Source organism: Astyanax mexicanus, chromosome 15 (assembly GCF_023375975.1).
Source record: "Astyanax mexicanus isolate ESR-SI-001 chromosome 15, AstMex3_surface, whole genome shotgun sequence".
Lineage (NCBI taxonomy): Eukaryota > Metazoa > Chordata > Actinopteri > Characiformes > Acestrorhamphidae > Astyanax > Astyanax mexicanus.
In genome coordinates, this window is record NC_064422.1 from 2850670 (window position 1) to 2866777 (window position 16108).

At 37.4% G+C, this 16108-nt stretch overlaps 1 protein-coding gene across 2 annotated transcripts in view; it reads right to left on the reverse strand.

Moving 5' to 3' along the window:
- Positions 1–16108, reverse strand: part of LOC103023552 (BRCA1 DNA repair associated) — a 58883-nt gene that overhangs the window by 20609 nt on the left and 22166 nt on the right. For both annotated transcript variants that reach the window (XM_022669404.2, XM_022669403.2), the window contains exons 13-15: positions 7699–7949; positions 5180–5267; positions 683–760 (exon numbers count right to left, since the gene is read on the reverse strand). In XM_022669404.2, the coding sequence (XP_022525125.2) occupies positions 683–760; positions 5180–5267; positions 7699–7949 (417 nt within the window). The remainder of the gene's footprint in view (positions 1–682; positions 761–5179; positions 5268–7698; positions 7950–16108) is intronic.

Here is a 16108-nt window from a genome sequence, read left to right on the forward strand (position 1 = left end):
AATCTAATCTAATTACCACAGCTATGAACAAACTCTGTCTCTGCTCCATGCTGTTTACACATGTTGTGTGTGCTGTGTTCACTACTCACAGCTGTGCAACTCCCTTTACTTTGTGTAAATCCTATTGAAAACACTGTTTGAAAGCGCAGCAGCAAATTTTCAGCGTTTTGTGTTAAAGCAGCTTAACACTGCACAGATATACGGGGTGTAACACAGGATCTTCTCACTATATTTACTTTCTTGTTCCCGCACCAGACAGCTCTGACCAATCAGAGGAGAGAAAGTTTGTGCCTGTCTGCAAACAAACCAAACCGTAGGGAAAAAAAACGCTCAAAATAAACAAACTCATTAACTGATCTGGTCCAGAGAAACCAACTACAGGTGTAAAAACACATTAACAGTTACTTATTATTATATATAATACTGAAGTATCCTAATATCTCTGGTGCTTGGACCTCTAGACAGTAATAGATCTCCTAAATTATTTGAATATTGTTTATTAGCAAAAATATAATTCTAAAATATTCACAGACATTGTTGAAAGATTAGCTAGCTGCATTAGCCACATTATCAAAATGTGTTAGCTGGTGATAAGCTAATTTAACTGTAAAACATTTGATAAATGTAATCATTTCTTATTAATTCGACTGAGCTCCTGGAACCTGAAGACTTCAATACTTACACAGGAAGCTCACCACCCACTTCCTGCCGGCGATCCCCTGAAAGTACTTTAAGGTGCGCTCACACACGAGGTCCTCATCTGCTCAGCCATGAGGGAAAGAGAGACATCACATGAAATTCATGAAAGGGAGCTAAAATAAACTTTACAAATCTTTAAAGTTTTAAAAGACTTTCCTCAGCAGCCTGGCGCGTGTTAGAGGTGTGTGTGTGTGTGTGTGGTTATTCAGTCAAAAAAGATCACCACCGAAATAAAATATTTTGCCAAAATGAAACCAAGGCCGCCTATTATATTTCTGTTGTGTTTATTCTCTGTAAGCTTTCACACTGTTTTAACACAAGGCAAAAGCGTGAACACATCACAAAATCATGATAAAAATCTCTGCAGGGCTTTTAAAATGAGAAATATGATTGAGGGATGCAAGAGGAAGACAGAGCGAGACAGAGGTGATCAACTAGCTAAAGTTAATTCGGAAAGGTTTTACAGAAAAGATTATCATCATTATCACTGATGCCGCTGTTTAGATACTTATAGCTCATATCTTTTAGCTGGAAAGCAACCAGTTAATTTCAGCACACTGATAACGGAGGATGCATGTTGATGTGATGAACTCGAAGCCACTGTTTTTTGTAACTCTGCCATAATAATATCTTAAATAATATAATATAATAACTTTGGCTGCCTAAAATTTGGTGCATACCTCATTAGGTATGCACCAAATTTTAGGCAGCCAAAGTTATTATATTATATTATTTAAGATAAAAAAAGAAAAAAGACATTTCAAAACTCCTAAATTTTATTGTCATTGTTTCACGTAGAGATGTTTGAGTGAACCTTTAAAAGATCCTTCCCAACAAGTAAGACCAGTTTAATGTTCGCCAATGACCATCTGGATGAAGGGTCATGTGGTCAGATCAGACCGAAATAAAACGTATTGGTATCAACTCCACTCGCCGTGTTTGGAGTAAAAAGAAGAATGAGTACAACCCCGAGAACACCATCCCAACCATAAGGCATGGGGGTGGAAACATCATACTTTAGGGGTGTTTTTCTGTAAAGGGGACAGTATGACTGCACTGAATTGAAGGGAGGATAGATAGGGACATTTATTGCAAGATTTTGACCAACAACCTTCTTTCCTCAGTAAGAGCACTGAAGATTGGTGACGGCTAAGTTTTCCAGCATGACAATGAACCGAAACACACAGCCAGTGCAACTGAGGAGTGGCTCTAATAGAAGCTTTTTAAAGTTCTGGAATGGCCTAGCCAGCCTCCAGACATGAAGCCAATAGGAATTCTTTGAAGGGAGCTGAAACTCAGTGTTGCCCAGTTACAGCCCAGAAGCCTGAAAGATCTGGAAAAGATCTGTATTGAGAAGTGGGTCAAAATTCCTGCTGAGGAGATTTAGGAAATGTGTCTGACCTCTGTAATTGCAAACAAATGTTTTTGTAAAAAAAAAAATAATAATAAAGTTCTCAAATACTTATTCCATGCAATAAAATGATAACTATTTATTTATTTAGATTATTTAAATATTATGGATTTCTTGTTAACCAGTGTAGTTGCTACTCTTAAAAATGTGGCACCTTTGGAAAAGCAGTGATACCAGTGCAATAAGGGACCACGAGATGCCTTAAAAAGGAGTGCTTTAAGGCCCATGCCAATGAAATGAAAAAGGAACATCTCTTTAACAGCTAAACTATAATCTGTGAGCAACGTCTCAGAGACACGCTGTACTGGAATCACAACACAAACTTCAGTCATTAGACCTACCTACCTGCTGTTACTACTCAGTGCACTAAAGCACAAGAGACCGCACTATAAACAGGGCAGAGGAAAAGAGAGGCAGCAAAAACAAGCTAAACGATCAGGTCAGATGTTTGTCTTTGCTGATCCTTCAAGCAAGGCTCTATATGCAGCCCGCAACATGAGGCTCATAAAATACGGAATGAGAGAGAGAAGAAAAGGTGGCAACACTAATTAGAAGGTTAGAGTTTAAAAGTCTACATTAAAAATACTTTTATAACTTCTGACATACCATATTTTTTGGACCATAAGGTGCACTTTAAATTTTCCTAAAAATCATCAGTGCGTCTTATTTATGAATTCTACTAGTCAGGTATTAAGGAGCAGTAAAGCCACTCTGCTGAAGTACAGCATACAGGAGTTTCGGTGTAGTTTCTCCAGCACCAAGGCTGGAGCAGCATTAGCATTAGCCGCTAAACACAGTGCTAGATCTTCTGCAGTTCAGAGGCGAGTATATCAGACTGTAGCCTGTGTGTTTACAGTGTTAAAATAAGCTGCGTGGAACAAACCACTAGCTGATAGCGCCCTGGTTTACCGGAACACTCAGGGTTCCTCAGTGTAGCTCTGTTGGGTGGCACTTACTACCTTTGCCAGTGCTGCAGCTACCCACACTAAAATACTGGAAATCTAAGCTCTAAGTTTTCAGGAGAAAAATCTGTGTAGATTAACATTTAGCGCTTCTTTAATTTGAAAATGTTATTTTTAAGTATTACAGTTTTGTTTACGGTGAGAATTAGTTCGGAAACATGGCAAAACCCTTGTTCCTTTCTATTATAACTTACAATGTGCCTTATCCAGTGTGCCTTCTGTATGAAAATAGACCAGAAAATAGACATGCATTAATAGTGCACCTTATAATATGGGTTACCTTATAGTCCATAAAATACAGTATGCTTACACTTACTGAGCACTTTATTAGGGATACCTGTACACCTATTAATTCATCTCACCATTTAATCCTGTGTCAGCAGTGTAATGAACAAAATCCTGCAGATGTGGATCAGCAATTTCAGTTCATGTTCATATCATTCATCAGTGTGATTTTGGGGAAATTTTGGATGAAATTTGTTGAAGTCAGATGAAGAGGTTTGAGTGTTGCTAGAGCTGCTGATTTCCTGTTAAATCTTATCTGCTTACTACAGCTGTACCTCAGAATGCACAATATGCCCCCTGTAACAGGGTGGATTTCAGCAGGAATTTCAAATTTGTCAGCAAAGACCAAAAAACTGAGGCTGCAGTAGCGACAGTTCAAAACTGGAGAAAACCATAGCCTGGACTGATGGATCTGCGTTCTGCTAAGAAACACTAATGTTTCTGATGCTAATGTTTTCTTGGTTCACTTTGTGTTGTTAACACCAGTCGTTGCTTAGGTAGCAGAAAAAGCTACTGGGGTATTGTTGCTGACCATGTGCAGCCCATAAACGGACTGCAGAACTTCTGATGATGCACAACGTCACTAAGCTCTGCCGCACAATGAAATCCCGTGAAGATTTTCAACTGCAAAGTTAAAGCTAAAAATGCCTTTGATAGCTTCTCATGATAATTTGGGGCTGGTAAAGTAGACCCCTACCAGCTCAGTGTTTTGAAAAAGTGTATCAAGACATCTGATTAAAAACACTTATTCCAACAAGGGTCAGGAGGGCAATAAAAAACGGTCTGAGAAGAAACAGTGCTATGTCTATGTCTTTGCTATAAATGTCTGTGTAGAATCACAGCAGTGTTCCTGTAAGGCTTATGTACTGTAGAAACATAATGAACGATACCTCCAAACGCTCTACTTAAGGAAAGCATTACTGTGTATTTAAAAAATAATAAAAATTTAATTAACTGGTCTTAAGTGACAGGTTAGGACTGTTTTTGTAATTAGAAAATTACAGACTAATTTATACCCACACTAAACAACCTTAGGTTTCTAAAAGCTGCTGTCTGAAGATTTGAAGTTAATTTATGCCCTAAAAATGTGAATGGAAGCTTAAGGAATAACCCTCCTTGTCCTCTGGACCAAACATCACTGGAAATCTGTGGGTAGATTTTAACATACTGTAAACGTGCAGAAATCTTCTATAAGGAAAATGTATAAATGTTCTAAAGTGTTGCTAAGCCCTGCTATTTACCCACTGAAATAAAGTAAGTGTGAAGGGTTAAAAGGTTTTCTGCAGATTGTTTTGCTGATGTTTCACATTAATGACCTCTATGTTATTCAGGGTGCCTAAACCTATACAGCGTCTGAGGTCACTGGACCCTGAGTTTTCTGAAGAAAGGGCTTTGTTACAAGCTGTTTAAGGTGTGCGTTTCCCTCTCCACTACCCAGTTTTCCTATTTTAAAAAGGTTCAAAGCTTTGCTTCACTCTACCTTTCGGGTCTGACTCCCCCAGAAAGATCAAGAACCTGAGTCTGTTGCCTGGGAAACGCCGCCATTAAAAAGGGCTTTCTTAATGGGGCTTGCTAATATGCTGCTTCTGTAGGAATTGCTTTGATATAAAAATAATTCAACAGGGGGAGTAATTACCACTGGGAAAGAGTGAGTGTGTGGGGGTGTATATGCGCGCCTGTGTGTGTGTGTGTGTGTGTGTGTGTGTGTGTTTAGTGGTCTGGAGGAGAATGTGACCCTCTATTGGAGAAATGCACAGAGCGAAATGCCTGGTTGCATTTATGGTAATTAGATGATGTACAGTATTGATGGGGGAGGGCGTACCTGTCTTAATGATGACATGGGTAGTACCGGGGGTCATCTCTTTACTTAGATGGCCGTGCATTTTCCTGGCAAATTTCTTCACCAACATCTGCAGAGAACATGCAAAAGTGAGTCAAAAAGTTTCTCAAGTTTCAATGTAAAAAGATTTCTGGAGATTTCTATTGAAGAATTTATTTAAAAATTATGACACATTATAAATAACGTAATGTTTTAAATAAGGTGTCTGAACATGGATTATTTATGATTTCCCAGATGTATGAACAAGTTGCCTGATTTCCATGTGCTGCGGATGCTGGTGTGGTTTATTGTCAGAGAAGATTAAAAAGAGAAACAGAAATTAACCTAAAATGTTTACTCACAGTGAGTGTGTTTACTAGGGCTGTCACGATTCTCTAAATCCTCGATTCGATTTTATTTTCTTTATTTTCTTTTTTCTTTCTTTTACAGCAGAGAGGCCTATGCCAGTTTTAGATTAGTCTATGGTCAGTCATTGGTTTGATTCATCAAATTTACAATATCCTATTTCAAAAGGTGGGCTTGATATAAGTGATGCAAAGTGATACAAGTGATCTGTAATACACCACATTAGACCCTAATGATCAAATTTAAATAATTTAATTAAGATATATATATAATGCCATCTAGTGGCTTTTTTTGGTAGCAGCAGTGTGCACTATTAAAATAAATAATAAAAAAGTACAGGAACAGTCATGTAAAAATAATAGAACAATTAGAGCCTTAACAAACTGAACTCTATCCTACTATAACAGTTAAACATGAAAAATAAGACTAAGATTTTTTTGGTCCCTGAAAATGAGAAGTTTTTTTCTTTAATAAAGATATATTATTAACTTTATCTGAGAGAAAGATGCTCCTTAAGGTACCAAAACTATTAACATATTTGAGGCTAGACAAAACAACTGTTATTTTTATATTTCTAGTTTTTCTTTAAGAAGATGAGAATGTCCACACTCTCTGGAGAAAGAGCTGCTCTTTCAGCTACAGTGTGCTGCACCATTTTTAACTTTGATGCTCAAGACCATGACAAAATTTCCATCGTTTTCAATGAAATATCGAAATCATGACACCCCTAGTGTTTACATGAACTCAAAAATCTGTTTATAATCAGATCAATGCAGATATTAGATTATTATGCTCTAAATTCTTAGTTAGTATTCTGGGATGTGAGAACAGGCTGTGGTAGCAGAAATAAGCGAGACGCGTTTAACACTAGATGGGAGTCATAAGGGAACTCACAATACGATATTATCACAATACATTGCCCACAATACACATTATATTATACTGTGATTCTGCAATTTTTAATATTTCACAAGAAATATGTGAAATACGGGATGTTTCAATAAAAAAGTCTTGATGCCATATACAGATACAAATTGACACAGATGAGGTATGAAAAAGTTTGGGAACCCCCAGTGCTGGGCGATCAGATTTTCGATTATAATCTATTCCCCCCCCCTACTAAAAATCTAACTACAGATGACAAAGAAATGATTCAAAACTAGGTTTACCTGTAAAAAAAATGATATATATATATATATATATATATATTTAAAGGAGCGATTATGATTGTTTACTAAAATTAATCACAGATCCCCTCGCAATTTCAGTTAAATATATCATACAGCAGATGAACACAGTGAAATTTGAGAAGTGAAATGAAGTTTATATGATTTACAGAAAGTGTGCAATAATTATTTAAACTAAATTAGGCAGGTGCATAATTTGGGCAGCCTTGTCATTTTATTGATTTGAATAACTTTATCGCTTATTATTGGAACACAAAATTAGTTTGGTAATCTCATTGACCCTTGACCTACATACACAAGTGTACACAATCCAGATATGAGGTATGATTTGCATCTTTTTATAGAATGGCAATATAGGAGCCTCAAAACAAAACTCTCAAATGACCTGAAAACAAAGATCACGGTTTTGAGGAAGAATACAAAAAGCTCAGAGATTTCAGCTGTCAGTTTCCACTACAACTGTGGGGCTCTGTGGCCGGTGCAGGTACTGGGAATCTGTCCATGCTCAGAAACCTTTAAAAAAACCAAACAATGTTTTGTAAAGAAGAACAGTCCAAAACACCTTCAACCAGAAGCCAGCTCTAGTTTAGAGGCTGTTATTACTGCAAAAGGAGGATCTATTAAATATTGATGTAATTTTTCTGTTACGAATCTGTCTAATTTTGTTTAGTAAATTATTGCACACTTTCTGTAAATCCTAAAAACTTTATTTCAGTTCTTAAACATCACTGTGTTCATCTGCTGCATGATAAATTTAACTAAAATTTCTGTTCTGAACAACCAATGATTTATAAAGGAAAATCATTAAAATGATCAGGGGTGACCGAACTGTTTCATACCACTGTACACTGTCCTAATCCCAAATGAACACAGCACCAGCAAGATGGCGTCCAAACACTGAACACTGAACACGTCCCGATGCTGAAACTACACAATTTTAATCTTTAGGCTTCATCTTTAACACCTTACCAATTCGCTGGCACTGAGCCCAGAAGCCACCAGCTCCATCTTCCCTGCTGTGCTGCTGGACCCCAGTCTGCGCATGTCCGCTCCACGGGTTTGTTTCTGGGCTTCTTTTGCCTCGTTTCCCTTAGTCAGCTCCGTAACCGAACCCTCCGAGGTGGTGTTGTGATTTCTGAGAGATAACCCAGCTTCTGCCTTCTGTGAAGACTTCCTCCCCCTGCCCTGAGATTTCTGACGGCTCCTGCTGACCCGCCGCCCTGCAGATCCAACACACAACAGATAAACAGTGTCAATCTGAGACATCACAACTACTCAATTCAATTACAATCAGTACTGAACAAGTGAATAAATTACAAATTTCACATTTGGTATTTGTGGTATAATTCTGAAATGTCTTTAAAACGGGTCATTCAGATGAAGCAACTGTCCAGACTTAATTTAAACCCTGATATAAACCAAAATAAACATGAGATTTGAAACACGGAACCTAAATCAAAATTTAAGTTACTGTTAAAAGAAATGAGTGATTATTTTTTTTATTATTTAAAATACAATTAACTTTTTTTTTTATTATCTCCATCTTTTATACTTTAAAGATTTATTAGTTGTTTTTGACTTTACCCTGTTCCTTTTTTGTTATTTTAGTCACCGGGACCTTCTTCTAAAACACACCAAGGCTTGTTTATTTCATTTGAAAGCTGAATTGTGTTGTGAGGATGCAGACTCTCTTCCTAAAGCCCTGCTGCAGTCAGTAAGGGCTACTCATTTACATAAACCTACGATCAGTTCTCCATGAGAGTTTTCTTTAACCTTCATCATTCCTGTCATTTTAAACGTACAATAATACTAAGATCATGGGCAGTGGAAAGCTTTATTTTTTCATACGTTTCTACATCAATTATTAGACTGTACTTTTCAGAGTGCTAGGCAGCCGCTTAGAGGAGGCCATGGCTTTTTGAGACCTGTTTTAAGAAGCTAAGGAATTTACATCATGTGGTGTTTTACCAACAATGACCAGCCTAAGAGCTAACTTGCTAATTATGGTCTGAGACCCTGGTAAAAGCATCAGAGAGCTCATATCAAAACTTCTGAACGGTGCTCCTTTCTGTTTTCCCCTCTCTGAAAACATACAACAAGCAAATAGTAACAGATGTTTCGCACTGTAAGGTGCACTTTTAATTTTAATTTCTTTCATTTTTCCAAATTCGCCAGTGCACCTTTGTATAAAGTTTAGCCTGCTGCTAACCCCAGCTAGCACTGCTGGAGCAGCATTAGAATTATCTCTAACCGTGCTAATCGCTAGCTTTTTTGCCTTTCAGAGGTAAGTATTATCGGCCTCTAGCCTGCTGCTAACCACTGCTAGCACTGCTGGAGCAGCATTAGCATTACCTGCTAACCGCGCTAGGTCTTTCACTGTTCATGAGGAGTATTATCAGCATGTAGTCTGCGTGTTTACCGTGTTGAAACAAACCATGTGGGACAAACCACTAACTAATATCACCCTGGCTCACTCAGTAACAGTTTTCAGGAGAAAAATCTGTGTAGATCAACATTCAGCGCTCGTTTGACTTTAAAATATATTTTTTTTTCAGTTTTGTTTACCTAATTTAGCTTAGCTTTACAGGTCTTGCAACCCAGCAGTGAGATCTGCTGAATTAGAAGGAAAATATGGCAACATACTTGTTCTATACTAGTGTCACATAATGCCTATTATAATTCTTGTGCGCCTTGTGTGAAAAAATAGACCAGAAAATAGATCAGATGTTTATCGATAGTGCACCTTATAGGGAAAAAATACAGTACAGCGGCTTTCTTTAAAATATAAATCTTTTAAAAGTCAGTTGCAGATCAGATTATTCACAGTAATTTAACAATCTCAGTAACAGCTATTTTAATTTGGCCTACAGCCAGCTGTAATGTGTGTGGAGCCATTAGCCATCTCTCACAGGAACTGACCTAATCACAGTTAGATCAGTGATTCCATAATAATTAACTGAATAATTAACATTAAAATATCATAAACTCTTGTGTTGGGATTCATAAATCTGCTTACAAATCACTTAATACACAAATATTACTGATATAATTGTTTATTACTAATTGATAAGTGATTCTGACAACTAAAAATGATTATTCAGTGCATCAATTTAGTTTTGGATTACATCATAAAGCACTTTAGCCTCCCCCTAAGGAACAATAACAGTATTCAGTAGCTGCACCACATTTAATAATGCATGTAAACCTCTCTTAATTGGCTTACGATTTACCAGACAAAAAGAAAGTCCTACAATTACTTTAAGCGAATACACTTACGTTATTTAACTTTTAAACTTCATCCTGTCCTGTGACGCACCAAAAACTACAGGTTACAATTAAGGAAAAAAGCCTATTCTCACTGAATCGCTCCATAATTCATTCTAGAATTTCAGTGTTTGTCCCATCACAAAGACGACAGCAGCTGGAGAGGGAAGGCTCACAGCAGAAGGCATTTTTCAGACTCAATTGAACATTAGCATCATGCCTTCTGCCCGGCTCCTTCCAGCCTCCCCAGAGGAGGATGCTTTCATTGTAATCTCCTCACAATGTATTCACATTAGGGGACGTTTACCACCGCTAAAAACAAAACCCAATCCAACGGGCCAGGAAACAGCGCCTTAATGGCTTACATAAATGTATGCAAATCCTCCGAGATGCTTCGTGTCAGAAGAAGCAGGACTAAATGCTGAGGTGCTGTGACGGGCAGAGCTGGGAGGCTGAATGCTCCGGATGTTGGGTTTTTAGAGGCTTTTGTATTGAAATCCTCTTCTGATTGTGTATAAAAAGACAGTAATCAGGGAGAACAGAGAGATGATACAGTGAGCGAGAGAAGCAGCAGGTAGTGCAGGAAAAACAGGTGGAACGTAGCCAACACTGACACATACACTCTGATCATCTGAAGTGAGCCAGCTCTTCATGGTGTAACAAAAAACTTGCTGGTGCAGGTTTACATATTCCAGCATTCACATAGAGATTTGTAGACTTTTTTTTGTTGGAGTTTTTAGTTTTACAGTGACTGATGTAAAACATTTAAACTATTGAAACTTTATTTCTGCTTTATTTCCATGTGTTCCATATCCTGGATCTGATACACAGTTCAAAAGATTCAGCACCTTCTGCATGAACCCACACAATTTTTTTGTAAGCAAAAGTCTTGGAACAGAAAAAATTAAAAGTAAAGTGAATAAGACTTAATTTTAAGTTGCTAATTTTCTTCAGTGATGCTTTTCCAGGCTGCAGTGGGTTTTGGGTCATAATCGTGCTGCATGATGAACTCCTGATCAGTTTGGTTTAATCTTTCTTTAAATTGACAGACAAAATGTTTCTGTAGTTCTGTAGTTCACTTTACATCAAAGATTAATGAGCCCGTCCCAGAATAAGCAATGCAAGCCCAAATCATGACACTACCTCCACTGTGTTTCACAGATGAGCTGGTATGTTTGAGATCATGAATAGATCCTTTCTTTCTTTATTTTTTCATAGTCAATCCACAGGCTTTTTTCTGTATTTCTTGGTGAATTCCACTCTGGCCTTCCTATACACCTCATTATTAGAGGTTTTCATCTTCTGCTAAAGCTCTGTACACTTGTTTACGAAGTCTTCCGTAACCAGTAGACTGAGATACCTTCACTCCTGCCCTCTGGAGGTTGTTGCTGATGTCACTAAGTTGTTGTAGGCTCTTTCTTTACAGCACTCACAATGTGTCTGTTATCAACTGCTGCGGATTTCCTCGGTCTACGTGTATAACACCTGGTGTTATTTAGTACACCAGTGATGACTTTCTTCTTCAGGACATTCCAAACGTTTGTTCTGGCTATGGACAATATTTGTGTTCTTAAGACTGATTGATTTTCCATAGCTGCTCAGATTCACAGTTGCTTGTTTTTCACCCATAGGCAGCGTTCTGATTTTCATGTTGGTTACTCCTCTAACTATAAATGCTCAGTCTGCACAGATAAAACCCAAAAAGTGAAATTAAGCGCTGCTTATTGTTTGAATAATTAATGTTTCAGGACACACCTGGGCAACAAAACACACCTGACAGTCGCATGTTCCAATATTTTGCTCACAAGAAAAAAATGGGTGCGTTCAGAAAAAAAGCGCTATCTTCTGAACTGTGTATCAGATCCAAAAATACCTGGAAATAAAAGCTGAAATATTAATCCTTTGTGTCATATTATTATTTTAATGTCAATCCGAAATGTTTTCAGTCTACAACAGAAATAAAGGGATTGAACTCACTGTTTCAATACTTTTGGAGAGCACTGTATGGCAAAGCATTTTGGTGTGAAAAGAACAAATTAGTGAAAGGACAGAATAATAACAGTTTCCTGTAACTCTTAAGCGTAACATCATCCCACCCTGTCTCCCTCCATATTTACGTTAGCTGAGCTAACTTAGCTTTGTTTAGATTTGTTTGTTTATCAAAAGACCAGCTACATTTCTTTGTGTACATGTCATTCACATGAGACTTAAAATAGCACTGCTGGGGTAAATTTATGACTGGAATAGCATAGCAAAACTAATTATATCGTTAAAATTGCCCAGCTGAGGTAAATGTACTGTGTTTTGTTGGTTTGTCTGCACAAATATATAAATGTTTAAAATGTTAAAATATAGTTTTGTACTTGTGTGTTCTTGGAAAAACAAGACAAATATACAATTAGGTTATTTCATTACCATGCATTACACAACTTGGGTTTTGGAATTGGTCTGTTTTACAGATGTTTTCTTTAGGTTAGATTTACTTTTTAATACAGTACATCATTTACATGTTCCACTAAGAATAATTAAATGAGGACAATCATGCAGGAAACACTTTAGCCAAAGCATTCTGAAAAACAGAAATTAAAGAATGAATCACGACTCCCAACTTCTGAGTCTCTACTAGTGTAGCAATTAAAACCACATTGTGTGCTAACAGAGACAGTGCATGATAGAGTGTATCAAATATCCGCACAGAAAAGTTGTCCGAACTCTAATTACCCAGTGCGTGAGACAAAAGTGAGAAGAAAGCTGCATGAAAAAAATCATTAAACTCATTACACATTCACGAAAGGAGCTCTCCAGATCTGACCGAACAAAGGCTCATTACAACAGAGAGGCATAACTCAACAGCATCTTCACGCGCAGCGGCCTACCAGACACAGCGGGAGGTAAACTATAGTAACTGTGAACGTCTCTAATGGCATCACTCTCAGCTGGACTCGGGAAGAAAGCAGTAGTAGGCATCTTGCTAGAGAGCGATTCGTGATAATGGCTCATGAAATGGAGTTTCAACATGCAAAGCAAAACATGATTGTAAACGTGGTACGAAAACCTCGTCTCACTTAAATGGATCATCATAGCAAAAATGTATCAAATAAAAATCTTGAGTGTATTATTTATACAGAGCCTATTAGAAATATTTATCTCCTATGCTTTTATAAATGCTTTTATAAATAGAATCATGCTCAATATAATTTTTATAAAATATAACTTTTTATAAATATAACTTTTTATCAAATAGAGACAATTTTCTACAAATTAATGTCAATTAAATAAAATCATCGACCCTATTTTTCGCATTATATTTCGGATTATAAGGTGCATTAAGAGACACTTAGTAAGGAACAGGGGGGGTCGCCATGTTTTCCTACTAATTCAGCCACCCATCAGCGGGACCTGTAAAGCCAAGATAAGTAAACAGAAAAAGAATTCTTTATAAAAAACATTTTTCTTTTAAAAGCTTTCACATTAATGCTGCCTGACAGCACTAGGAACCCTGAGTGTTCCGGAAAGCCAGGGCAATATTAGCTAGTGGTTGTTTTATAAAAAGTATACGTACAGTCCGATATACTCTGAACTGCAAAATATCTAGCGCGGTTATTAGCGTGGTTAATGCTAATGCTGCTCCAGCAGTGCTGGCAGGGGTTAGCAGCAGGCTAGCGCTTAGCATAGTTAGGGGTTAAAGCTAAAATAGCTGGAGAACTAAACTGAAACTCCTGAATAACTCTGTACTTCAGCAGAGTGGCTTTACTGCTCCTTAATACCTGACTGATAGAATTCATACATAAATTGTTTAAAATAATTCCTAATTAAACAGAGGTTTGGACAGAGTCAGAGTGCAGTGAATGTGCCTCAGTGACTGTTGTATAAAGACAACAGCCACTGGTTAATTAGTATTTGTGTCTACAAATACACCATAAATATAAAAGAACCCTCAACACAGCTCTGAGAAAAGCTGACTGAAGTCAAATTGAATGTCCCTTTCAGTTATATCCACATTAACAAGTGGAATGTATATGGAACGTGTGTAAATCTGTCTTGAGTAGAACCTACAGGAGTTAAAAGCTTCAGAAGCTGAGAGAGACACCAAATGTAACTGTTGTCTGTCAGAGCTTTATGAGAGAGAATTAAATCTTCACTACAGTTCACCCGAAAACACACGACACACATTACTTCACTTAAACTTTTTCTGTAAATATATGTAAAAAAGGTACGTTATTTTGAACGATTCCAAGTATTCCAACAGACTGAACAAGGAGAGCACTTGTCAAAGAAGCACCCATGTGGCCCATGGTCACTCTGGAGGAGCTGCAGAAATACGCAGCTCAGGTAGAAGAATCTGCCCACAGGACAACTATAAGTCATTCGCCCCACAAATTTGGTCTTTATAAAAGAGTGGCAAGAGAAAGAGGGAAAAAAAAAAAAAAAATTGTTGAAAAAAAGACATAAGAAGTGCCATTTGCCACAAGGCATGTAAGGACACAGCACACGTGCAAGAAGATGCTGTGGCCAGATGAGACCAAAGCTAAACTTTTTGGCTTAAATGCAAAGTGTTAAACAGTTTCCAGAAAAGAAAACTGTTTATTTGGGTGAATAAAATGCTTCTGTTTATTTACAGTAAGTTTAGATTTCTAATATGTACAACAGCGCAGTTAGCAGTAGCTAGTAAGTGTCGCCCTACAGCGCTTTACTAAGGAACGCTGAGTGTTAAAATAAAATGACAACAAATTCATAACCTGTATTTTAACTATTTGTTCTAGAAATCAAGTCAGAACTATTTCCATGGAATGTAAGACATTAAATGTTGGGAACAGAGATTTAAAAGCAAACATAAAAGTAGGCAGTTTCATCTACAGCACGAACCCAGCTCACCTACAGTCTGTAAATGAAGTGAGTTAAACCACACATATTCACACACTGTGCAGCAGTGATGCTCTCAGGATGATCAGTGTCACCGAGAGACTCAGGACAGGGTTGTGTAAGAAACGTTACACACAATCACAGGCTCTTTTTAGCTAGACTGAAAACATTTCTGGATGTAAGTAAGTAAGTGATGTGGGGTTGATGCTGCAGGTGGTCTGCAGGTTTAGGTTCAGCAACAGTATGTGCTGAAAGAATGAGGTCAGCTGACTACCTGAATATAGACCAGGTTATTTCATCAATAGATTTTTTATTCCCTGATGGCACGAGCAGAGGTGTAAAGTAACGAATTACATTTATTCACATTACTGTAACTGAGTAGATTAATTGAGTAATTTGTAATTTTTAAAGTAGTTTTTAAAATAGGTAATTTTACTTTTACTCAAGTACATTTTGACACAAGTAATTTACTTCGCTATATTGTAAAACTCCCAGTTACTGAGTAAAAAATGAAATGCTGGGAAAAAACTGTCTGAATAAAAAATAAATTGAAAAAATTGCGTGGATGCGCCGGCGCACGGACGCTTGCGCGTGTAATAAAGAGGCAATAACGTCTTCATGCAATGCAAAATGTGCCTGCCCCGCTGGACAGAGCTGTCAGGTTTCAAAACTCCCACATCAAACCTGAGATGCATGTGGTAGTAAGTACAGTATACATGTATAATCTAAATTCACTGGTTAGCTGTGGATAGGGCTGTTGCAGTGAAAGAATTTCCCCTGCGGTTATATATGGTGAATCAACACCGCGATATGCGGTATGACGTGATATGCCTTTATTTTAGAACTATATAAATGTTTTTATAAATACTTTTTCACATGCTTTTCGCGGCTAACATAATATATTTATTGTTTTCGGGCTAACGAGCATCACATGTGCTTTACTCACCCAAATAAACTTAAAGCTTAATCTAGGGCTCCTCAGGACAACGAAGTATTTGGACCAGCTGCATATCAGCATGCATCGCACATTTACCGGGGCACTCTGAGCTGAGCGGACGGCTTGGATAAAAAGTGTGAGATATCATTTAATTAAATGTATTTAAAATCATAATATAAATAACAGGTGTGCCGAATTATGACTCCCTAGCACGACTCTTCTTTGCGTGCGTCTGGTAAACATGTGGGCGCTAGAGGTTACTCTCGCGCGGTTATTTTTTGTGTGTAAATAACGCTTTATATTTATGTTTCACTC